Raw genomic sequence first — 24608 nt, 5'->3', positions numbered from 1 at the left:
TCTATTTTGTGCACAAGTCAAGTCAAATTTGGAACACATTTTACCAAGAGTTGGGATTTTTACAGACATTTCACATCAAGATTTTATCCACTGATGTTGTTATAGAAAGTGTCTCATGAACCTACACATCTGCATGAACACATAGTAGCTGTATCTTGGTGACCTCTGATTGTAAAATTATGGACAAACACACTTGTCAGAGTTTCCACCATAATGCAGGCACGAATGTCTGATCTGCAGCACCCTGCACTATGATTGTGCACCTCACCCAAAATAAATCCAGAATCAGTTCTGGCAGTGGACTGAAGTATGAGATCACACTAAGTGTGAAAACAGTCTTGAAGAAGTTTTACTGACTGCCTCAGCACTCTCTCACATTAAGCAGCAGTTTCACAGGAATAGAAATAACATTGTGGTTTCAGGTCACAGAGAGAGACTGAGTGTTTTAGCAGCAGCTCACACTGTCTTATTTTCCATCACTTCAACAGTCCAAATGTGCAGCTTACAATTTCACACTAAAACACAAATGTATGAAACTCATCAATGATAAAGTTCCTGAAAAATATCATGTAGAATTTTGGGATCAAAAGGACTCCAGTTGAGAGAGTGGACAGTTTCTGGTGTCTGCTATACTGGTTTACTGGTTTTCAAATCATTCACAATCTATCACTCACAACATCTCAGCTCTTGGTTAGAGAAGGTGCTGCACGCTGAGCTGCACTTGTGCATGAGATCAACTGTGCTTTAACTCTCAATTTATCACAACCTGGTAGAAATATTTCTGATTTCAAAACTGCATTGCCTCTGGATCCATGTTCAGTGGAAGTGTGTGTTCTGGTTTGAGCAGCTTTACATCACTCATATTTAACTCAACTTGATTGGTTGGAGTGTTGATGTGGGCGGAGCATGAACTCTGTGCCTTTAGGTCACGTGGGTTTAACAGTAGCTTGTTCTTCTTGATGTCTGATTATAGAGAAAAAAGTGTGAAAAAATGTTTGGGGTGTGTGGGAGGGGTGTTTGTGGTCATGTTCATGTGCATGAACTTTTCCATTGTATGATAAAGATCTCTGCTACTGGTGTGAATGTGCAGGTCACTACAACACACTCGTTACAGGAAATGAAAATTCCAATGCTAACACTCATTGTGTGGAGGTGGTGAACTGGATTCATTCTGGATTCTGCAGTTGAAATTCTTCTCATTATAGTCACTAATGAAGTTTGCATGAAGCAGGTCAGTGTGAGGTGCTGAAACACTCCGTCTCAGAAACTCAGAAACCACAATGCTGTTTTTATTAAACTGAAACACCTGCATATGAGAGACACTGCTGCAGCCACTAACACTTCTATTAATGTCTTAAGAACATTTTCACACTCGGCCTCAACTCTCGAGTCCAATCTCATGACTGTTTGTAGACTGGTTTGGGGCGGAGCTTATAATCATAGGTTTACTTTCTCACATGCAACATTTTTCTTATAGATGTTTATTACTTTTTTTTATTACTGCAGCACTCAAGCATCATGTGATCATTAAATAATACCATGTTGAGGAGACCAAATTAGATGTTTTATTGTTAAGGAAATTTTAGATTCCTGCATAAAATGTAAAGGTTGATGAATAAGCATAAGGATGTGAGCAAATTTACCAGGTGGCAGCTTGTGATGTCTTTAAAACTGGGTCAGAGAATCTCCCAAAAAGCAGGTTTTGTGGTGTGTTCCAGAATACAGAGGTAAGTATCATGGTGTAAGAGAATGAGATCAGAACACACAGACTACACAGCTGAGTGGTCAGAGAGCCCATGTTGACCCTTTTAGGAATGAAGGAAAGTGGTTTTATCTGAAGAATCATTATTAATTGGACGCCCAGTTGTGTGGCATCACATTCTGCTTGCAAACTTTGCATCCTGCTGTTCCCTTTTAGGAACTTAAGCTGTATCAACAAGGCTTTGGGAATGCTTGCACGTTGGCCACGCTCTAAATCACGTGTGCAATCTGTGACTAATCAACTTAATATCCCTCTTTACCTGCTGCCACCTCTCCTTGTATTACTGTTTACTTTTCTCATCTTTCTGCTGATCCCAATGTTGTTTTGCCAACCTCTTTCTCCTTATGCTTTCCAGCACTTCCTTATTCCACCACCACGTTTCTTTGTCTTCCTTTCTATTTCCAGATGTCACACCAAGTCTTCTAGTAGTTCCTAGAATAGCAAAGTCTAATAAAGGTGGTAGAACATTCTCACATTTAGCTCCTAAACTTTGGAATAGTCTTCCTGACAGTGTTCGGGGCTCAGACACACCCTCCCAGTTTAAATGCAGATTAAAAACTTATCTTTTTAGCAAAACCGAACACACATAACATATCATAACCTTGTGCACCAGTACATCTGATCACATACATATTATCAACTTGTGCTGTTAACATAATTAACAGCAGCTACTGCTTCTCTTTCTCTACCCATTCTAAGGCATCCTAAAGTTGCTCCAGCCCCAGTCACGTCCCACCTCATGAAGATTGTGGACCTTCAAAGAAGTAGATGCCCGCAAACATCCCATAACGTACCAGTGCCAATTGAATCCCACTTCATGTGGCATTTTGGACACTGGACCTCCTGGAGTGTTTAAAGGCTCTGGCATGGAGAAGCTGGTGTTGGATCTGATGATCACAAATGTTGAGCTATTTTATGAGTTGCTCAGTAGCTCCTAGTTTTATAACCACAAATGACTGTAAAAGACTGTAGAAAGAACATCACTCATAATCACACACTCCAGTGCTCATGTTAGTTCTCACTCTCCAGTGTTCTGTAGTGTTTAAAGACTATAATCACACTCTTAATCTCACCCAAATGAGGATGGGTTCCCCTTTTGAGTCTGGTTCCTCTCAAGGTTTTTTCCTCATAACATCGAAGGGAGTTTTTCCTTGCCACATTCGCTATGGCTGCTCATCGGGGATAAATGCACACCATTCACCTTAACTGTTAAATTCTGTTAAGCTGCTTTGAGACAATGTCTGTTGTGAAAAGCGCTATAGAAATAAACTTGACTTGACTTGACTCTTCACTACCACCGAGCCCCTGTCTGACCTCTTCCGTGAACCTCACACTAAAGTCTTCCTCTTTCCACCATCTTATTTTTTTTTCAGTCCTCACTCTCCTCCGCTTGTTTTTCACCTCCAAAGCCATCCTACAGACCACCATCCAATGCTGTCTAGCTACACTGTCCCCTGCCAACACCTTACAGTCTCCAATCTCTTTCAGGTTGCATCTCCTACATAGAACATTGTCCACCTTCTGTGCACCTTACTCCACTCTTATACATCATCTTATGTTCCTCCTTCTTCTTAAAATGTATTCACCACTGCCATTTCCATCCTTTTAGCAAAATCTACCACCATCTGCCATTCCACATTCCTCTCCTTAAGACCATACCTACTCATCACCTCCTCATCACCTCTGTTCCTTTCACCAACATGGCCATTGAGGTCTGTCCCAATCATCAATCGTTCTTTCCTAGCTACAACATCTACCACTTTATCTAACTCACTCCAGAATTTTCCTTCTCCTCCATCTCACAACCCACTACCAGGATGGATCTTCTCTCCCAGGCAGGGGGCACCCTGGTTTACCCCTGCCCATGGCCCCTGAGGGGGCACAGATCTTAGCTGCTGGTCTCTCTACCAAGGTAATGGAGACCATTCTCCAATTCAGAGCTCCCTTCACGAGGATGTCATATCCCGCTAAATGGCACCTGTTCTCAGCATGGTGCGAACCACCAATTGGACCCAATTAACTGACCAGTTGGTTCAGTACTGGAGTTTCTACAAGATCAGTTCACACCAGGGTTGTTTCCTTTTACCCAAAGGTTACGTGTCCGCTATCACGGCTTACTGTGCTCCGCTTGCTGAGGAGTCACTGGGCAAGCATTCCTTGGTGACACGTTTCCTGCATGGCACTCGGAAACTGAGGCCTGGGATGCGAACCAGAGTGATTGTGTCGGACCTGGCCATTGTGCTGGATGCTCTGTCTCAGCCCCCTCTGAGCTCTTGGCCGAGGTGGCCCTTAGGTATCTGTCAGTCAAGACTGCCTTTCTTTGGGCTATCTCTTTCCTAAAGAGGGTCGGGGACCTACAGGCTCTCTCCGACCTTTGGTTAAGCTGTGTCTATACAGACTAGGCAGGGACTGGTCAGTATGGCATAAACTTTCTTTCGGCTTCTCCCGTTAGGGGTCGCCACAGCGGATCCTCCGCACGTTTGATTTGGCACATGTTTTTATGCTGGATGCCCTTCCTAACGCAACCCTCCCCAATTCATCCGGGCTTGGGACCGGCACTGAGAGTGGCTGGGGATGGTTCCCTGACCGGGAATCGAACCCGGGTCGCAGCGGTGGGAGCGCTGCGTCTTAACCACTAGACCACCAGGGGACCTTTGGTCAGTAGTATGGCATAATTGGACACTTATTCCCAAAGCATTGTTGATGCAGCTCGAGTTCCTGAAAGGGAACATCTCTAGGTTACATATGTAACCCTGGTTCACTAAAAGAATGAGACGCTGCATCTCCAGGTAATACTCTCTGCATCCCTGCAGTGTTTCCTTCCCTTTTCAGAAGCTAATGTCGGCTCTACCGCATGCGCGTTTTAAAGTTTCGTGGTCATGACGTAACCCCCCTCGCATTGATGTCGCACCTGTGATCATTCCCAACGCGTTGTTGACGCAGTCTCTCATTCCCTCAGGGAACCAGGGTTAAATACATAACCTAGAGACATTCATATGGATGTTAATTTGTATGTTTGGATGTACCACCTACAAGGTAACAAAAAGTTTCGAGACCAGTGCACCACAGATGAATTTTCAATGCACAATGCCATGAATGTCGAAAAAGACGAGCATTCACTTGGTCAAGCTGTAAACATTCCTCATCTTTTTTCAGTTGTGGAGATGATGGGCTCTTCCACTGTGAAGACTGTTGCTTCATTTAAAAAAAAATGTTTTTTTCACATAGACATTCGTACAAAGTACGACATGCAGTGAAATGCTTTTTACGACTATCCAACATTTAAACATGAAAAATTGAAATATAATGTAGGGATAAAAAAAAAATAATTAAGTAGATAAATAAAAAAGTATAAAGTACAGAAAAATATATGTATGTACACATGAATTCCAGAAAGGAATGGATAAGTATGGCAGATATCAACGGAGTAGTGATTAAAGTAATTTAGTGTGATTTGTCCTTAAAGTGTCCATGTGCAGAATGGTGTGGTATAAAGTATAAAGTGACACTGTGCTGTGCAAGTCCAGAGTTGAAGTGACAGTCCAAAGCTAAGGTGTTAGGTGTAAGGGAAACCAGAACTAGTTCCTGGGTGTTTCCTGGTTTAGACACCAAAGCTCCTCCTTATTCTCTCTGTGTTTGCTTTCAAGGAATGGAACCCCTGAACATAACAGAGAAAAGAGTCAATTTTTGGGATGGCTGAGGTCCAATCTTTCTGGCAATAGTCCGGCACAGCGTGTGGTAAATGTCCTGCAGGTTAGGGAGCTCAGTGCAGATGGTACGTTTGGCTGAACGCACCCCCATCTGGAGGGCTTGCCTGTCCTGCATGGTGCTGTTCCAGAACCAGGAAGTGATGCTACCCATAAGAACGCTCTCAATAGTGCAAGTGTAAAAGGTCCTTTCTACTGGGGTCCCATTGATGTTTAGTGGTTGGTATGACTCTCCTGCTTCATGCGGATTCTAATTCCCTTTTCTGTAGTCCAGGTGGCTCATCGTTGTGTGAAGTTTCTCTCTCCGGCTATCTGAGCGTGCGTGCTCTTTGTGCCGCTAGCACCGCTAGCGTGGTTAGCTGCAGCCTTGAAGTGAGGTTAAAAGGTGTTTAGCTTGTCCTCCCTCTGAACCAGAGCTTCCTGTTTCAGCCTCAGTTTGTATACAGGCATGAGGAAAATGGCGGCATGGTCTGATTTCCCAAACGGTGGACGTGAGTGTGCGCTTGAGGTATGCCCTGTTAAAGTTCCCCACCACAATGAGCGCAGTGTCCCGATGCTGTGTTTGGTGTTGTGTTAGTGTCTCATGCAAGTCCCATATCGCAGTGTCTGTGTCTGCTTGAGGTGACATATAAATGGAACTGACTATGACTGAGCTAAAATCCCTAGGTAGATAGATGGGGCAACATTTTATGGTCAGTAATTCCAGATTTGGTGTGCAGGAACGTGAAAGAGAAGCAATGCTCGTGCTGTCAAAAATCCAATCAAATCAAATTTTATTTGTCAGATACACATACATAGAGAGTACAACACGCAGTGAAATGTCGCACCAGTGGTTGTTCACCATTAGACACACTCCACCTCCCCTGACTTCCACGACTCCATTGTGCTGTCCATGCGGTGAACCGATAAAAACTCGGCCAGCTTAATGGCGTGGTCTTGTACCGCTGGGTTCAGCCATGTCTCGGTGAAGCAGAAAAAGTTGCAGTCCCAAATGTCCCTCTGGAACTTGACCCTTGCCTTGAGGCTGTTAAGTTTGTTTTCCAGAGACTGGACATTGGCTAACAGGATACTAGGTAAGGGAGCGCACACGTCAGCCTGTTTTTGACACCTGCCCATTTCCCTCAGGGACACCGGTATGGGTCGTACCCTTTGTTCTTCCTCAGGATCTTGCTCTACCAGCATGGGTCCAGGTTTAAAAACAGCGAAAAATGAGTAGACTGTAGACCAATAAATATAAGAGAGGCTCTGTCATATGTATTGATGAACATTATTTATAAAGAGGTAGATGGTAGCGATGAAAATAAATATATAAAATAAACGAAAACAGACAAATTTTAGCCAGAGCATGTGTGACATTATTTCAGGGTTGTACACGTACACCCAAGTTTCATCACCAGTAATGATCCTCAACATGAAGGATGAGTTCTTGGTAGACTTTGACTGTAGTGTTCACAATTCAACACATTTTTCAGGGATGGTATGAGGACAGTGACAGGGTTTTAAGGTTAGGAAGAGACAAGTCTGATTAATGGAAGCAACAGCTTTCATCTAAAGCTTATATCTTGGTTTCAGATACAAGAGCACACATTCAGAGTTCTTGTGGAGATTTTTCATATTCAACACTCATAACATTTTATAATTAATGTTTTTAAGACTTTATTCTGTATCATCAACCGGGTTCTCCCACTGCTCCCTCACCTCCTGAGAGTGTGACTTTACATTTATTCTGGTTCCACCAGCAGAAAAGCTTTAATTCCATCTGGAAAATGTGTGAGCTGTGACCCATTCATTTTGTATCCCTTACTAAGGGTTAAGTTTGTATTTTGCTTATGTATAGACAGAAGATCGGTGACCTCTGAACTGCCTTTAAGTACACAATCAGTCTACTGAAAACTTCTTAGTGTCATCTTAGATAATACTAATGACCTTTTCCCCTAAAAGTCTAATTGTTACCCAAAAACCCTCTATACAAGCTCACATATTTAGTAGAGCTCTAGTAGATATTGGCATAGTCATGTGACTTATCACAGCATCAAAAGAGACAATAACACATGGAAAGTTTCACATATATTAGAGCGAATGAACCAATCAGATCAGTCCACAGCTTCAAATCATCCAATCAGGTGTGAGCGAGAGCTGCTTTTCTACTGAACACACAAGTTGATTTCCTCACTATCACTGTGTCTGAACAGGAACGATGATCTCACTCTTTGTGGCGCTTTACTCTCTGCTTTGTCTCTGCACAGCTGGTGAGAACATTTTCAAATCTTTCATTTCAAATAGTAATATCACATATTTACCTCATTTACTGACATCATTAACCATTAAATATCACACACTTTTTACAGTAAAAACATCTGACATCAAGGAGCTTCACGTGAAAACAGTAAAGAGTGGAGAAGATGTAACTATAGAGTGTAACATCACTATGATTACAGACAAAAGTAAAGTATCCTGGTACAGACAGAATTTTGGAAAAGTGCCTCAGTTTTTTGCTAAATATTACGGGACAAATTATTTCACATTTACTGATGGATTTAATGATAATCGCTTCAGTATTACTGTAAATGAGCAGCAGTTTAATCTCAACATTAAGAACCTGAGAGAAGATGATGGAGGAGAATATTTCTGTGGAGAAAATGATGGAACTACAATAAAGTTCACATCTGGAGAACGTCTGCAATTTGAAGGTAAACAGTTTGACTCTGATAAGCTGCTAATTCCAGATCAACACTTTAACCAGTATTATGTGTACATATGCAGTAAATGTTGAGGATTTCACTTTATTCATATTTACTATCATTTCTGTTCATCTGCTGCTTTTCCAATTGATTTTGAAGATAAAGAGATGAAACTCTGTCCTTCACCTGGACCAGAAATCAAGACCACAGATTCCTTTACAAACACATGTACAAACAGCATAATTGAACCAGGTAAGAGCTTTTAACAAATAATTTTCTTTCTGATTTTTATTATATTTTATGGAGTTTATTTCCAACTTTTTTTTAAAAGTTTTTTTTCTGTTAACATTTTTATATAATATATTTTATTTAGAAGTTTAGTGTTTAGTGAACTCCATTATATATTTCAGCTCCTGAAATGTTTTAATAGAATGTTATTTTTCCATCCAGATTCCAGTTGTACTGATCAGATGCATGTGCTCTTCTTGCTCTCTATTGTTAGAGTTGGAGTTCTTGCCTTCATGATTATTATCTTTCCAATCCTCCTGATTGTTTGTAAATTCAGATCAAATTAGAAATTTAATATAGAAATAGAAGAAATAGTGAAATAAGGACAAAACCATGTGTTGGATTCAGTTCATGATAATTGATGATGTTGGTTATATACTGGAATGATTTTGCTCTGACTGCAATGTGGAGATATTTACAGCTGTAAAATTCGAAAAAAATGCATTTAATGAAATTAAAATATAAAATAAACGCACAATGCAGTTTTTCTTTTTATTTTTGTATTTTATTGTATATACTTTCAAATGTAACTTTGTATTTTCCACATCACATAATGCACAAGTTTGAGACTCCAATGAGGTGTATTAATAATATCACACATATTTACTGACTATAACTGGGATAAATGTAATCACTGCTCTGGGTTTTGGTTCACCTGAACCCGAGTCCAGTCGAGCCCAAACCCCAAACAATCCCAGAATCATTCCTGGTACAGACTTAATTAACCACCTCAATTAATTCAGACCAATAACTAATATAGAAATCAAATAATTTCACAGTTTCTACCATACACTGACCGATCCAGTGCCTAATGATGGTGAAGAGAACTTCACACTAAACAACATTTAGTAACCGACTCATCAGTGTTACAACTTCTTGATCAAAGTAGACATGACAGATCATAAAAGATCAGAAGTCCATTTAAGTTCTCAGTGTGAGACAATTCAGGGTTTTAGGTCAAAAGTAATATTTTATAATCAATGCGATTTGTAATTGGGAGAAAATCCAGTGTGAATCAGAATGGAGAGATGTGTTCATATCTTTTCTTTCTATTGAAAGATTCAAGTTTCTGCATTCTGCATACTAACTGAGTTTAGTTCATTCACCTACTGGAACATCCAACCAGTACGAGCAATAATCCAACCTAGAGGTAACAAATGTCATGTTTCAGTGAACTCTGACACACACACACACACACACACACACACACACACACACACACACACACACACACACACACATTTTCTGGTGTGAGATGAGACACGTCTCAAAACAAACACCAGCGTGAGGCCATTAAGGGTTTTACAAAGGTGTGAAACTGCTGGACTCATAGACTGCAGCAGCACTTTGTCTAAACATGTTGCATGAATAAGTTTGGACGTGTTTTCTACAGGATCGTTATTAAATGATTCATATCTACCAAAAGGTGTGAGATTGTACTTTAAATAACACTAATTCTTGGACTTGACACAAAATAATTCAGTGGGAGCTGATTTTTAAAACACTCAAAAAATAAAAAAACGCAATGTGTGGTTTCAGGGCTAATGGAAACCCTATGTGGTTTAAAGTGAGAGAAAAAAGCATTTCATCATTTTTTATCATGGCTGTAAGTGATGTTAGACTTTTCTAGTTAATGGTTCAGTTTCTGAAGTGTGTTTAGGTTTAATGCTGTGAAACATACCAAGAGCTAGACATTTTGAATCAAGATTGCATCTATTGATGTTGGTATAGAACATGTGTGCATGAATACAGATGGACATTTCATGTAGCCAGCTTATAAGCAGAAACTACGTTTCCGAAGCAAGCAGAGTTTTTTGCAACCTACATTACTACCTCCATGCTCCCTGCCTTTTCCCCCCAGACCTGCACACTGAGGTGACCAGGTAATGGAATAACCCTTATTTGGCCTGCCTCCACAGCCCCATTTTCCCATATGCTAATGTAGTAGGGCTGAAGGGGCTGCAGTTGTGGAACGATGCCCTGGGTTGAAGAGACGCTGACTGGCTATCTCTCCCTGGGTGCTTCATCGAGCTAGGTGAGGGAATGCCTATGGGTAGTTACTGGATCCAAGAGCTGCATCGTGCTGCATCGTGCTACAGACCTGGCTCTCAGGGCCACAAAAGAGATCGCTAGTGACGAGTGTTATCTGCAACCCACATTGCTGCCTACATGCCGGGATCTGCCCGTTCTTTTTTTTACCTTTACCGAGGTGTCAAAGTCTTGGACAAAGCCGTTTTCGGCCCGTTCCTTGAAAAAAAAAGGTGTGTTTATGTGACGATTCACCGGGTTGTAGAGTTGTCTATCTCTCGCTGGGTGCTGTGTAATCCCTTAAAACCCTGGCGCTGCCCACCAAGTCCCTTCATACTACCTCGGTGCTGGTGGGCAAGGCCTTATGCCTCGGCAGGTCAAGCCACAGGCTGTTTGCACACAATGGCTGTGCTGAAGGCCTATCAGGCTGACCCGCTCTGGGAGCTAGACATGGGAGACACGTCGGGCAGTCAAGAAGCCAGAGCTTCACTGTGCGACAGATTTAGCCTCAGAGCATCTGAAGAGACTGCTACGGCCATTGGCCAGTCCATAGCCACTCTTGAGTCTACTGAAAGGCACCTGGTATCTCCCACTTGCTCTTGTGGGGCTGCTCGGTGGGCACAGCCCCAACCACAACCCTGCTCCTCCGGCATTGTGAGGTGCAAAAACCAGAGCATCATGACTTGCACTCCCCCCTGCTAGGGATCATGTGCAATGCTCAAGGCCGAAGTCCTGATACAGGATCATCTGGGAACTTCCTCAGAAAGGGACGCTGTGCACCTCAGTATACAGTGCCCATTCAGGGCATGGCCAGCTCCAGTGAATGCCATCCTTGTTCCACCCAGTACTGTGGCGGATGTGGAGGGTTCGCCACCTCGCAGGGGGCCCTTAGAGCTGCACCAGGGCATAAGCTCCTGCTCTAGGTATACCAGAGGTCAGTCTTGAGAGACTGATTCCTTTAAGAGACAATCTAGCAGCATGGAGGTTCTGCTAGACGTAGTGGCAGCATATATCCTAGGCCACTTAAATGATCCTCTCGAGAAAGGGCCGAGGCCCGGGGAATGGGGACTCCACACTGAGGTGGTGGAGCAGATTTGCGGGAGATTTTACAGAGCTTAGTTGAACCTGCTTGTGACTTGAGAGACACTGCACTGGACCACTTGGTACAGGTGTGGTCACCTTTCCCACTGTTGTGCTGATCCCAAGACAGATGGCATAAATAACATTGATTACCTCGTTATGATGGCACCTGTCAAGGTGTGAGTTATATTAGGCAGCAATTCAATTTTAAAAGTTGATGGTGCATAACCTTAAAAGAGCCAGATTGTGATGTCTAGATGATTGGGTCAGAGCATCTCCACAACAGCAGGAGGTTGTAAGGTGTTCCCAGAATGCAGTAGTAATCTATAATAGTAAGGCATCAGAACACACAGAGTATTACAGCAGAGAGATACTCTAAGTGCACAAGGTTCCCTGTGTGCCACCCAAAGCTGCAACTATTGACATGTTAGTGTCAGAAATCGACCATGAAGTAATGGAAGAAGGTTGCCTAGTCTGATTTCTTTGACATAATGTGAACAGTTGTGTAGGTGAGGGTGATGTTCTGCTTGTTCATGCAAACAGACTTGATGGATATTACACCCCTTAAGTTTGTTTGTAAATGAAAGTGCTTTTTTCAACAGGATACATTTACCTGCACAGCCACACCATGTTCAGAAAAAGTTCATTTATCTTCTTATTCTATCGGCTTCTCCCATTAGGGGTTGCCACAGCGGATCATCCTGCTCCATACCCCCCTGTCCTCTACATCTGCCTCTTTCAACCTAACTACCTGCATGTCTGTCATGCGAACAACGAGGCGGAAGCCGAAGTTGCAGCAAACAAAGAAAACTTTATTGAACCAAAAGAGCCAACACAGACCAAAAGAGGCGGAGCCAACGCGAACGCCTGCTGCGGGCAGGAAATATCTTGCGGCGCGCTCACTGCGCGAAATACAACAGCTCCGTGTCTATGAGTAAATCCAACATACCCGGATCCGTGAAACAAAGGAAGCGTAAATCCCAGGTGCGTCCAGAAAGAGGCGCGGGCTGCACGAAGACAGCGAGAGAGAGACGGTAAGTAGCGGGGATGAACCCGAGCGAACACACGTCCCAAAAGAGCAAACAGGAACACCACCGGCATACATCCACGTCAGACCCTGAGCAACATACAATAAAGGACCCCAAGTGTGTGTGCAGTGAGTGTTCTTATAGGCGGTGAGGTTAGTGTGTAGATCAAAGACAGGTGTGGATTGTCAGTGCGAAGGAAAGAAGCTCCTTGTGGGCGGGGCGCGCACGCGAGAAGGAGCAGGGCATTCTCCGAAGCACTGAGGTTGACAGCCACCGAAGGGGGCATGGCGGGGGGATTCCTGACAATGTCTTACCTCACCACATTCATAAACCTCCTCCTTGGCCCTCCTTTTTTCTGCCTTCCTGGTGGCTCCATCCTTAGCATTCTCCTGCTGATATACCCCATGTCCCTCCTCTGCACATATCCAAACCATCTCAATTGTGCCTCCCTCACCTTGTCTCCAAAACATCCTACATGCACTGTCCCTCTAATAAACTCATTTCTAATCCTGTCCATCATCGTCACTCCCAACAAACACCTCAACATCTTTAGCTCTGCTACCTCCAGCTCCACCTCCTGTCGTTTAGTCAATGCCACTGTCTCTAAAACATACAACATCGCAGTTCTCACCACAGTCCTATAAACTTTCCTTTTCACTCTTGCAGATACAGTTCTTTTAAAAATTACTCCTGCCACTCCACCCTGCCTGGACTCTTTTCTTCACTTCTCTAACACACTCTCCATCAGTGTTGGGCAGTAACGCGTTACCGGTAACGCGTTATTTTTGACAGTAACTAATACTGTAACGCGTTACTTTTAAAAATAAAGTAACTCCGTTACCGTTACCATATGGTGCGTTACCCGTTACTTTTTTAAATTTATTAATTTCGGCTGAAGTGTAGACTACAGCCTAACCTGCTTACAGCAGCGTCGCATTGTATGATTGGTGGATGAACCACTGTAAACAGGAAGAAGACGCATTGTAGGATTGGTGGATGAAAAACTGTAAACACGAAGAAGACGCACTGTGGGCGTGTCTCTGTTTATTCAGGTCTGTGCGGCAGTAATGGCGAGTCGAGGCGAGAGCAAGCAAGTTTCTCAAAGTGGAAATATGCTCATTATTTCACTTTCGTTGAGTATAAAGACAAAAACTGTCAAATGTAAACTGTGTCTTTCTGGTTTTAAGCTCGTATCTACTGCGATAAACAGCAACTCCAATCTGCCGATGCTCCTTCAGAATCTACATGCCTCGACGAAGCTAGAAGCTAGAAGCTAACCTGGTGTTCTGTTTTCATACTTCAGCTGTGAAAGGAACATTTTTAAGAGCTCAACACAACACCAGAAGCCACTTTAGTTTTTGATTGTGAATATATTATTCAGCTTGTTTTGTTATTTATTTCAGAAATCCTTGTGATATATTCAGTGTGTGCTGGTCTGACTTTAATAAAATAGTGTTTCAAAATTACTGTGTGTTTAAGTCAGTTTTGTGTTTGTATAGACCATAACGCATAAAAGGGCATTAATGGGAACATTAAAGAAGGTTCTTTAAAAAAGTAACTAAAAAGTTACTTTTAACAGTAACGCGTTACTTTTTGGTGTAAATAATCAACAAAGTAACGGAGTTACTTTTTGAATGAAGTAACGAGTAACTGTAACTAGTTAGTATTTTTTAGTAACGAGCACAACACTGCTCTCCATTACTTTGCACTGTTGACCCCAGGTACCTGAACTCCTCCACCTTCACCACTTCTCCTCCCTGCAACTGCACCACTCCACTGCCCTCCCACTCATTCACACACATGTACTCTGTCTAAATCCTACTGACTTTCATTCCCATACTCTACAACGCATACCTTCAGCTTTCCTGGCTCTTCTCAACCTGCTGCCTACTTTCACCACAAATCACAATATCATCTGCAAACTTCATAGTCCACGGAGACTCCTGTCTGACCTTGTCCGTCAACCTGTACATCACCACTGCAAACAGGAAAGGGCTCAGAGCCGATCCTTGATGCAGTCCAACCTCCACCTTGAACCAGTCTGTCGTTCCTACTGCAACCTTCTCTCTTTCTCATTTTCCTAATTCATAAGCTGCTCAAAATACTCCCTCCACCTTCTCAACACACTCTCCTCACTAGTCAACACATTTCATCTACATTTTTTATTGCTCTAACTTGCAGCACATCCCAGCTCGGTCCTTCTGCCTGACCAATTGGTACAAATCCTTTTCTTCATCCTTAGTGTCCAACTTGTCATACAGCTCCTTATATGCCGTTTCCTTTGCTTTACCCACATCCCTCTTCACCTGCTGCCACAACCCCTTGTTTTCCTGCCTACTTTTCTTATCTCTCTGTTGACCCCAATCATCCAGCACTTCTTCACCACCACCGAGCTCCTGTCTGACCTCTTCCCTGAATCTCATACTACAGTCTACCTCCTTCAGTTTTCACCATTTTATTCTTCTTTCAGTCCTTAATCTCCTCCTCCTCTTCCTCACCTCCAAAGCCATCCTACAGACCACCATCTGATGCTGTCTAGGTACACTGTCCTCTGCCAACACCTTACAGTCTCCAATCTCCTTCAGGTTGCATCTCCTACATAGAACATAGTCCACCTGTGTGCACCTTCCTCCACTTATATACATCACTCTATGCTCCTCCTTAAAATAAGTATTTACCACTGCCATTTCAATCTGTTTAGCGAAATATCCCACCATCTGCCCTTTCACATTTCTCTCCTTAAAGCCATACCTACCAATCACCTCCTCATCACCTGTGTTCCCTTCACCTACATGCCTATTAAAGTCTGCCTCAATCACCAATCTTTTATTACTAGGTACACTATCCACCAGAACTCACTCCAGAACTTTTCCTTCTCCTCCATCTCACAACCCACTTGTGAAGCATAAGCACTGAGGGCATTCATCATTACCCCTTCAACTTCCAGCTTCACGTTTATCACCCTATCAGAAATTATTTTTACCTCCACTACACTCTTACTGTACTCTTCCTTCAGAATCACCCCTACACCATTTCTCTTTCCATCCACACCATGATAGAACAGTTTAAACCTCCACCTCCAATGTTCCTGGCCTTACTCCCTTTCCACTTGGACCCTGAACACACAACATATCTACTTTTCTCTGCTCCATCATATCAGCTCCGTCTCTCCCTTTACCAGTCATATTACCAACATTTAAATTGCCAACCCGAACCCCAACTCTCCTACATTTCTCCTTTCCCTGCTGTGTATGTAGACATCTTCCTCCTCTCCTCCTTCTCTTTTCGCCAACAGTAGTCTGATTTCCATTGCTATCCTGTTGACTAACGATACCTGTGGCGGTCATTGGTAACCCGGGCCTCGAACGATCTGGTATGGAATTTAGTTTTGTGATCTGCATCTGATTTGGCACATGTTTTACACTGGATGCCCTTCATAACACAAACCTTGCCATTTATCCCGGCTTAGGGCCCGCACTAAGAGTTGTGAGAAAAAATGATGAGGACAACGAAGATCGTAATGAAGAAGTTTATAACAGCATAGCAGTGACAAAATACATGAAGCACTTTGGGTTCATCGGAGTCAGAAAGAACCCAGAGCAAACTCTGCCCAGATATTTTATATTGTTCTTCCCTTTGAAGTATAGACCGGAGTTATCCTTTAAATGTAAATTTTATGTAGGCCGGCACCTTTGCTGGTGCCAGCCCCCCCAGCAGGTCAGGATAGGGTATTTTTTTAATGATAATCACGGTCTCAGACACCTTTTGATTAGAGATGGTGCTTGATGGCTTGCTGTCTCTCCCAGACTGATTCAATCAAGACTATGATTTGGATTGATACAACTGAAATTCTATGTCAAACTACATAAATACTTTTGTGAAATTTAAGCCATTTTGCAGATGAGCTTATTTTGATATAGCGTAGGGTGGAATCTTGGTTGAGGCAGTCTGTAATTCTTAGTCCCCCCTTTGATGCTTTTGGCCCTAAAGCATCACATCCACTCCCTTTACACAGATTACACCTCCTGTCTTAGGCAGGTGCCCAGGAGCGGTGAAGCCCTACCGTAGGTTGTCCTCCAGCAGTTAACTCTACTCTTTACAGTGGTATTGTTGGTGTTACTTATGGTAGAAATAACCCACAATTTCACCTTGAGAGATTGGTTCAACATAGTTAGCACATACACATTGAATAATCTAATGACTAAACAATTGTTGCACTAGCTCAGCGGTTTCTATCGACATACGAGCTTAGACCTTTTTCTCTTATCTTAGCTCGTCAGCAGTCACTTTAAAACATGTCTAATAGGACAAAACTTAGCTAGATCATTATCCAATTGTAGTTTAAATCTCCAACATAAGATTACTGATTATGGTTAACATTTACAGCTCTGAATGCTACAATTCTACCCCAAATCCAGTCTTATGCAACAATTTTTAACTACTTTAGTGTAAATGTATTACAGTGCATTAACAACTACAGCATCACGATGCCTGCAGTAGTGTAAATGAATACACAACAGTAGAAACTTTAGCTACATTAGCCTAAATGCACTTGAGCACATTAACAACTGTTCAACAACAGCTAAATTCACATTAGTCTTACATCTATGTTTGTTACACGTGTAACTTATAGCATATGTTTCCATAAGAACAACTGCAGGGACTATAATTTTAACAATATAAAATTTATTTCAAAGTTGCTTTAAACAAACTACTTGGACATCACAGGAATCTTTGTCAGAACCCAAAGGCATAAAATGCTGTAAGTCGTTAACCAAGGCAACATTAGCAGAGTTTTTACTCTTAGGGTTCAGCTAACCATTTTACTACAGACCCCATAGCCTTATTGAATACTGCTGTGAGTTTACATAAAGTTTCTTTTAGATGCACAGTTACCTGATCTGGTTTATCAGAATGCATATTTCTGCACCGAAGGAAATAGGGTGGTGGACGTCCCTTTCCTAAAGACCAGCATTTGTGGACTACGTGGCCAATCTTGTGGCAACAGGAACAAAATTTACTTTATTTATGATCAACTTCAATTGCTCACATTCTTCCGTGGCCTTAAAATCTGGCTTCTCAACACCTAGTGCTGATACAGGATGAGCCGTCTTTGAACTAGAATTACTACTGTAAAACTGTATCATCTTAGTAATAATGTCATTGTATTCAGATAAATGTGTCACATGCATTGCTATAGCAGAATGGGTGAGGGGATCACACTTTTTAATCAAGGCAGATTCAATACTGACATCATTCTGAGTAATATCAGGATTCCACTGAAAGTTTCAAAGGCATCAAATAATCCCTCAGAAAATGCCACTGGGTGCTCCCCTTTTCGCATGTGAATGTCAGTTATTTTATCCCAGTTAACTGACATCAGCCCTAGCACTTCAAGCAGTGCCTGTTTCCTCTCAAACATATTTGCAGTTCTGTCCTTTACTTTCTTAGGGTCCCTGGTGGTCCAGTGGTTAGGATGCAGCGCTCTCACCGCTACGGCCCGGGTTCGATTCCTGGTCAGGGAACCAACCCCAGCCACTCTTAGTGCCGGTCCCAAGCCTAGATAAATGGGGAGGGTTGTGTTAGGAAGGGCAGCCAGGTAAAAACATGTGCTAAATCAAACATGGGGATGATCCGCTGTGCCGACCCCTAATGGGAGAAGCCGAAAGAAAGTTGTTTTTGTCCTTTACTTTCTTAGTTAAGGCTCCAGACAAAGTGTCAGTGCAAACAAAGAGTTAACAAAATGCATGTGTCACCATCTGTACATTTGTAAATGTCGGCATATCGTTCCAGGTTTTTCAGAAAATCTAATGGATCCTGTATAACAATATATAACAACAATATTCTTAATTACGGTTTCTAGTTCATTGGGGCTAAACCCTCTGACCAGAGTGGAACCATTGGCTCCTCCCCTCCTTCATTAGCTCTCACAGTCGTAGTGACGTGAATTGGTGCTACTGGAATTCTAACTGTATAGTCAAAGCATTCACTATTGAGTAACTAAGACTCTCTTTCCAAACCCTCATTACCGTCTTTCTGCAAATTTAATATTCCTGGAACTCGGTTACACAATGCAAAATCTACCAACCTTTTACTGGAATTGTCCTAAGTTCTGCCATTTTTTATCAGAAACTGACAGGCCGCATTAGACTCCTCCAAATCATTAAACAAGGATTCAACAGATGATTTTAGCATACTGTTGTTAGTTTTCAGAAATGCGATCTCTTTCTGCATTCTGTCCTTTTCTTCTTTCCATATTGTAATACTGACTTGGTAATTTTTTGTATAAATGTCTCCGATACTGACTCTAGAATGAAGCTGCTTATTTCCAGCCTCAAGCTCATCTAGCTTCCTCCTGGTTACCTTATAGGAGGCAAAAACTCCCTGAAGGGCATTTGCAATTTTTCCTTGTTTGTTCCTAGGCATCTTTGGATAACTTTCAAACTTAGAAACAGCCCACTCATACGGCTTATCACCAACCTTCTCTATTCCAACAAACATCCCTTGTAAGCCATGTTTAGTGATGTAGCGAATTTAGCTCGCAAAGAAAGGTAAATATTTATAGTAATTATAAATATTTAAGTTAAGTAGAATTGACGGTAATGGAATTAACATTACACTTATTTGTCTGTTTGTCCGCCAAACAGGCAGTATAATTTTATATTAATTCTATAAAAGAGGTATCTCCCTGGCCAAGAAAGACGTAACCCCCTTTTACTTTATACCGTAAATTAAATTAAAAGAGCATGTAGTTCAGACCGGATGTAGCAGGTACTTTGCATTTGCGAACGTACTCAAGAGACAATCACTTGTGAAAAATATGGCGTTTAATAAATGAGACAGACACACATAGAACTAGCTACACGAACAAACCAAGAAATAAAGAAAACAAAAATAAAATAAACAAAGGTTAAAACTAGGAAAGGAGGAAGAGAAAGAAAAAGAAGAAAGAGAGAACGAAAGAAAAGGGATGGAAATGCTCAAGCTTCAAAATTAAGCACACCCTAACTGGGAAATCGTCACAGGAATTCAAATTCACCTTAAGATTCACTAAGACTTAAAATATGCATCTAAATTCGTTGGTAAAGGAAACGGTTACTTGCATTGGCTTGTTGCACAAGAGTCCGGATGCGAAAAGGAAATCTTTGAAGAGCCAGTTAGGGTGGGGTCAGATGTTCTTCCAGGTTCTCCTGAAGATCAGAGCGGTGGTTGTTCTTGGAAGTGAAGCTTGCCGGAAGATCCTGAATAAAGAGGGAGTCGTTTCCAAGCTGTTTCGTACGTCTGACCAACGATTGGTGGTATTCGTGACATTTTAAAGGTCTCGAACTCCACCCATCTTTGGGGGGACGGCCAATACTAAGGGTTGAGATTTTGGAGGGAAAAACTTCCCTTTGTTTCATGTGTTTGTGGGCATGGTTTGGATTATAGAACTTTAAAGTTTTATCTGAAGTATATAAAGACGGTATGGTGACTTTCGTGATCCAATAAAATGTACCATTGTTTAAAAAGTAAGTTACAGGTAATTTTGTGGTCATTTGGATACTAAACACGAGAGGATCGATGGCATAATGGCAGCGGTACATTACATACATAGATCAGTAGTCAAAGTGTAACTAATGTTACTACAACATTATGTTCTGATAAAAGAATGAAAACACAAAACAAAATGCACTTTCATTAGGAAAGTGAAGAGCAGATAATTTTGTATAAATCAGTGTATATCAGGCCTTAAAAGGACATACAGCATTAGAACAGGTATACATTAACGTGCTGGGACCAGTAATTAACGTATAACGGATGTTAGTACAATGTCGTATTCTGATCAAACACTTTAACCAGTATTATGTGTACATATGCAGTAAATGTTGAGGATTTCACATTATTCACATTTACAATGATTTCTGTTTATTTTAGGGAATTTGCCAAGACGGATTTGCAGAGATGAAACTTTGTCCTACAGATGGACCAGAAAAGAGGAACTTGGGTTCCCCTTCGAAACTTGAGCTGCATCAGAAACGCTTTGGGAACACCTCCGCGTTGTCCACGCTCTGAATCACGTGTGTAATCTGTCCAATGGAAAGCGTGGTGTCACCGGCGGGGTGATGGCTTGACTAGGAAGCTTAAAAGCACATGGAGTGAAACCACCACTGTTGTTCAGGAAACGCTCTGTGTGTGTTTGCCCAGTAAGGTAGTAGAGTCTATCCTTCTTTTATGCATGAAAGAGACCAAGAAGACGAAGCACTGCTTTCGTCTCTGTGTTCCTCCTTGCCCCCACTATATCACAGGGGGATATGCACAAGCTATGTGTTGCTTGTCTGTGAGCAGAGCATGCTAGGTCGGTTTTCGAGGGAGCCGACTGTGCAGATTGCGCTCGCATGACAGTGAAGGGCACTCTTTGGGGAGGGTGCTCCCGCTTCTCATGGTTCTGGCCCTGCTTTAGCCGCAGATCAACGTTCAAGGACCTGTTCAAGAAGGGGATGGAGATTGGCTCATCCTTTTTGTCTCTCTCACCTGCCCGGTCCAGCGCCCGAATGCATTTTTATTTAGATGCAACATCAAAAATATTCCAGGCAGTTAAAATTTGCATGCATTAAAATGCATTTTAGAAGCATTCACACAATATAATTCTTTTATTACAAATCATACACTTATTCACAAACATTTACTATAATAAACAGTTTCTGTTACATATGATCCAATACATTGAAATTAGAATTTTTTTTTTTTTAATAAAGGTAACTTAAAAGGATTTATCTCTGCATTATACATTCCTTTTATATTTTGTTTAAATAAATAATATAGTTTGACAGTAGAAAAATCTCATTCCATGTACAGTCTCGATAAGCAATGAGCAGTGATGGATTCATGTGATGGGTTTGTGTCTAAAAATGATTTGAGTCATTGTAAGTAGATAAGATACTGAGCTCAAATACCACAAGACTGTAATTAACACTCATACATTCTTTACTTTCATCTTAATTTTACAAATATAAGGATTACTGTAAAGATAATGAGCATAAGGGTAAAAACTCCAACTCTAATAATGGAGAGCAGCAAGAACACATGCATCTGATCAGTACTTCTGTAACCTGCACAGGAGAATAAAGTGATTTTAAAGAAGTCAGATCTGAACTTTATAAAGACACACACAGGAAACAGATCAAATCTTATACATTTCATTAATATTACAGTAAATTAAAATGTAAAACTGACAGTAAAATTCACACCTGCTTCTTTAACTTCAGTTCCATTCCCAAAGAGGATTTGTCCACACGCAGCCACAGCACAGTAGAACGTTCCCTTATCAGAGGTCTGGAGCTTCCTCTTGGGGAGAGTGTAGACACAGCTCTGTGGAGGAGAACCAGCCTCAGAGTTCTTCTTACACTCATCACTGCCGTCTCCATGAGTGTAAACGATTCCTGGAGGAGATTCTCCTGAGTCGTGTCTGAACCAGTACACACTCTGGTCTCCACAGCTTGAAGTAAACTCTTGTACTGAACACTGGAGTGTGAGCGAGTCTCCGTTCTCCATCAGCGTTACAGTCGGAGGAAGTCGTTTCATCTCCTCAGCTTTAACATCAATTAGTAAAAATAATACTATAAATAAACAGTGGTGTGAAATTCGAGAGAATTCTAGATAAAGTGTTGATCTGGAATGAGTTTGAGTTCAGGAGCAGGTTATCAGAGTAAAACTGTTTACCTTCAACAATCAAAAGGGTTCCAGATCCAAAGATTTGTGAAGATTTCAGCACTTCTGCACAGAAATATGTTCCTGTATCCTCTTCTTTCAGGTCTTTAATGGTAAGAATAAACTGATTTTTATCACTAATACTGAAGCGTCCATCTGTAAATCCTTCACTGTATCTGAATGTGCTCTGAGCTCGTCTCACTACAATCTGAGGAACTTTTCCAAAATCCTGTTTATACCAAATTAAATCATTATCACCGGACAAGTCACATTTTATAATAACACTTTCTCCAAACTTTTTTTTCTGCACCTGAAGCTCCTTGATGTTAGAAGGTTTCACTAAAACAAAACCGAACATCTGCATGTCAGTAATAAAAACAAATATATACTGAAATAATTTATTATTTTTAATTTAAATGTATTTTATATAAAAATATACAAAATCTAACTGACCTGATGTAAAGAGACAAAGAGCTACAAAGAGTGAAATCATTGTTCCTGTTCAGATGAAGTGATAGTGAGGGAGTGAACTCGTGTGTGCAGTGTAAAAGCAGATTCAGACTCACCTCTGATTGGATGCTTTGAAACTGGGGTCTGATTTGATTGGTACAGCAGTTCCTGTCACTATAATTGCAATAAGCATCACACCCATATATGGGTTTTCCTCCTCACTGTGGCCACAAAGACAGAAGTGTCAGTAGACAAGTTAGAGTTTCAATTTCCTTTCACTGGAAGGATTGGTGGAAGAGAACTAAAATATTCTAAGTAAAAGTACTATAATGTAGATAAAGTTACATTAAAATGAACTGGCTACAAAATCTACAAGTAAAATTAAAAAGTAGCTCATTTACAAATCCCTCACAGTAAAAGTGCTATCTAGACTATACTTATGAACATGACTATAAAAAAAACGAATTAAAAATATATAATCTTATCTTGCTAATGCTTTTGTAGCTACATAAATGCTAATCCCCAAAGCCACTCCAAATCAAACTGATCAAACTGATCAAACTCTTCATGTCACCCAAATGAGGGTGGGTTCCCCTCTGGTTCCTCTTAAGGTTTCTTCCTCATTACATCTAAGGGAGTTTTTCCTTGCCACAGTCTCCACGGCTGCTCATCAGGGATAAATGCACACCATTCATCTTCACTGTTGATTTCTGTAAAGCTGCTTTGAGACAATGTCTGTTGTGAAAAGCGCTATACAAATAAACCTGACTTGACTTGACTCCCAAAAATCTAGTGAATAGCCATACACGAAGAGTAGGGCTTATTGAAATCGAAAGATGAAATTAAACAGAAATGTGACATTCAACACACACACAAGGGTGGGTTAAAGAGTTATATTTATATTAAGTTTGTAATCTTGCGTACCGGTGTAGATGTATTCATTGCTACAGCCTCAAAGCACTTTTGTACGTCTGCTAAATGTCGTCGTTTGTTTGTTGAAGAATTAAAAGATTGAATGACTCATAACTTTCTATTATTAAATTCGGATAGGACAAAAATTTTGCAAAGATTTTGCAGGTTGAAATGCTGGAGCTTCTGTGTACTGGCTTCTGGGCAATGACATGATGACATGTTTCTTAGCTTAGCATATCAATTTGGTTGGCAAGTTGCTCTAAAATAACTCCCAGGTCTTTTACTGTTCAACTAGTAGTTACAGAACATCCTTCATTTAGAAGCTGCTGGTGTCTCTGGCAGGAAGACATTGGGAAGGCCATGTCAAAATCTGGAGGATGTTCTGCAGAGAAAGCTGCCTTGTTGGTGTCCAGCTGGAGCTCAGGGCAAACCTTTGCTTTCACTTCCTCTCCAGACTTCCTCTACACAGTGTGAAAAGGAGAACAGCTGATCAAATTTGTCTGGCAAACAGAAAATAGATGGGACACCTTCCTGCTGGTGTAGTTGTAAGATTGTAGTTTTAGTAAAAAGTAATTTTAATAAAGAGAGAGTGAAATTTTAATCCAAAGTCATGAATGTGAAAACAGGCAGTGGTCATGTGATCTACAAACAACACAAAACAATGCAAAGTGAGAACAAGTTAAACAAAACAAGCTCTAAAAGAGAATAAGTGAACACAGCTCAAACAGCTCAGTAAGGGCAGACAGAAAAACACTGGATCGTTGCTTCAAAAAAACAAAAGACACACCAAGGTGTAAATACACAGTCAAGCAAACGACAAAATAAAAAAAACATGCAGGTTATAAGTTCACGTGAGAAACACAACCGATGACGAGAGCAAAACAAAACATGTGGTAATCGAAACACAACATAAACACATTACTTTCAGTTTCCATTTCCATGATGGTCTTAATGACTTTAATGATCCATTCAGCTACACTTTCAT

At 41.3% G+C, this 24608-nt stretch overlaps 1 protein-coding gene, 1 non-coding gene and 1 gene segment (V, D, J or C); 1 reads left to right on the top strand and 2 right to left on the bottom strand.

Moving 5' to 3' along the window:
* Window positions 1–4340: 4340 nt before the first annotated feature.
* Window positions 4341–4413, bottom strand: trnag-ccc. The gene has a single exon. It is a non-coding gene; the product is annotated as a tRNA-Gly (tRNA).
* Window positions 4414–7598: 3185 nt separating this feature from the next.
* On the top strand, window positions 7599–8824 carry LOC124376645. The segment is given in 3 exon segments: window positions 7599–7718; window positions 7818–8166; window positions 8581–8824. Coding segments are annotated over 3 exon segments (546 nt in total).
* A 12378-nt stretch (window positions 8825–21202) lies between these two features.
* Window positions 21203–23025, bottom strand: LOC124376627. Of its 2 annotated transcripts, none has more exons than XM_046835831.1 (4): window positions 22715–23025; window positions 22274–22600; window positions 21814–22143; window positions 21203–21663 (listed from the first exon to the last, which is right to left on the bottom strand). In XM_046835831.1, exons 1-4 carry the CDS (start codon window positions 22752–22754, stop codon window positions 21545–21547), a joined length of 816 nt encoding a protein of 271 aa, XP_046691787.1. In that variant the 5' UTR covers window positions 22755–23025; the 3' UTR covers window positions 21203–21544. The 2 variants fall into 2 exon arrangements, with proteins under 2 accessions (XP_046691787.1, XP_046691786.1); XM_046835830.1 differs by having other exon boundaries at window positions 21802–22143; window positions 22715–23023.
* Between the last annotated feature and the right edge of the window lie 1583 nt (window positions 23026–24608).

This window comes from Silurus meridionalis, chromosome 23, assembly GCF_014805685.1.
Source record: "Silurus meridionalis isolate SWU-2019-XX chromosome 23, ASM1480568v1, whole genome shotgun sequence".
Lineage (NCBI taxonomy): Eukaryota > Metazoa > Chordata > Actinopteri > Siluriformes > Siluridae > Silurus > Silurus meridionalis.
The sequence above is the reverse complement of the archived record's forward strand: the minus strand, read 5'-3'. Positions and strand labels throughout refer to the sequence as shown.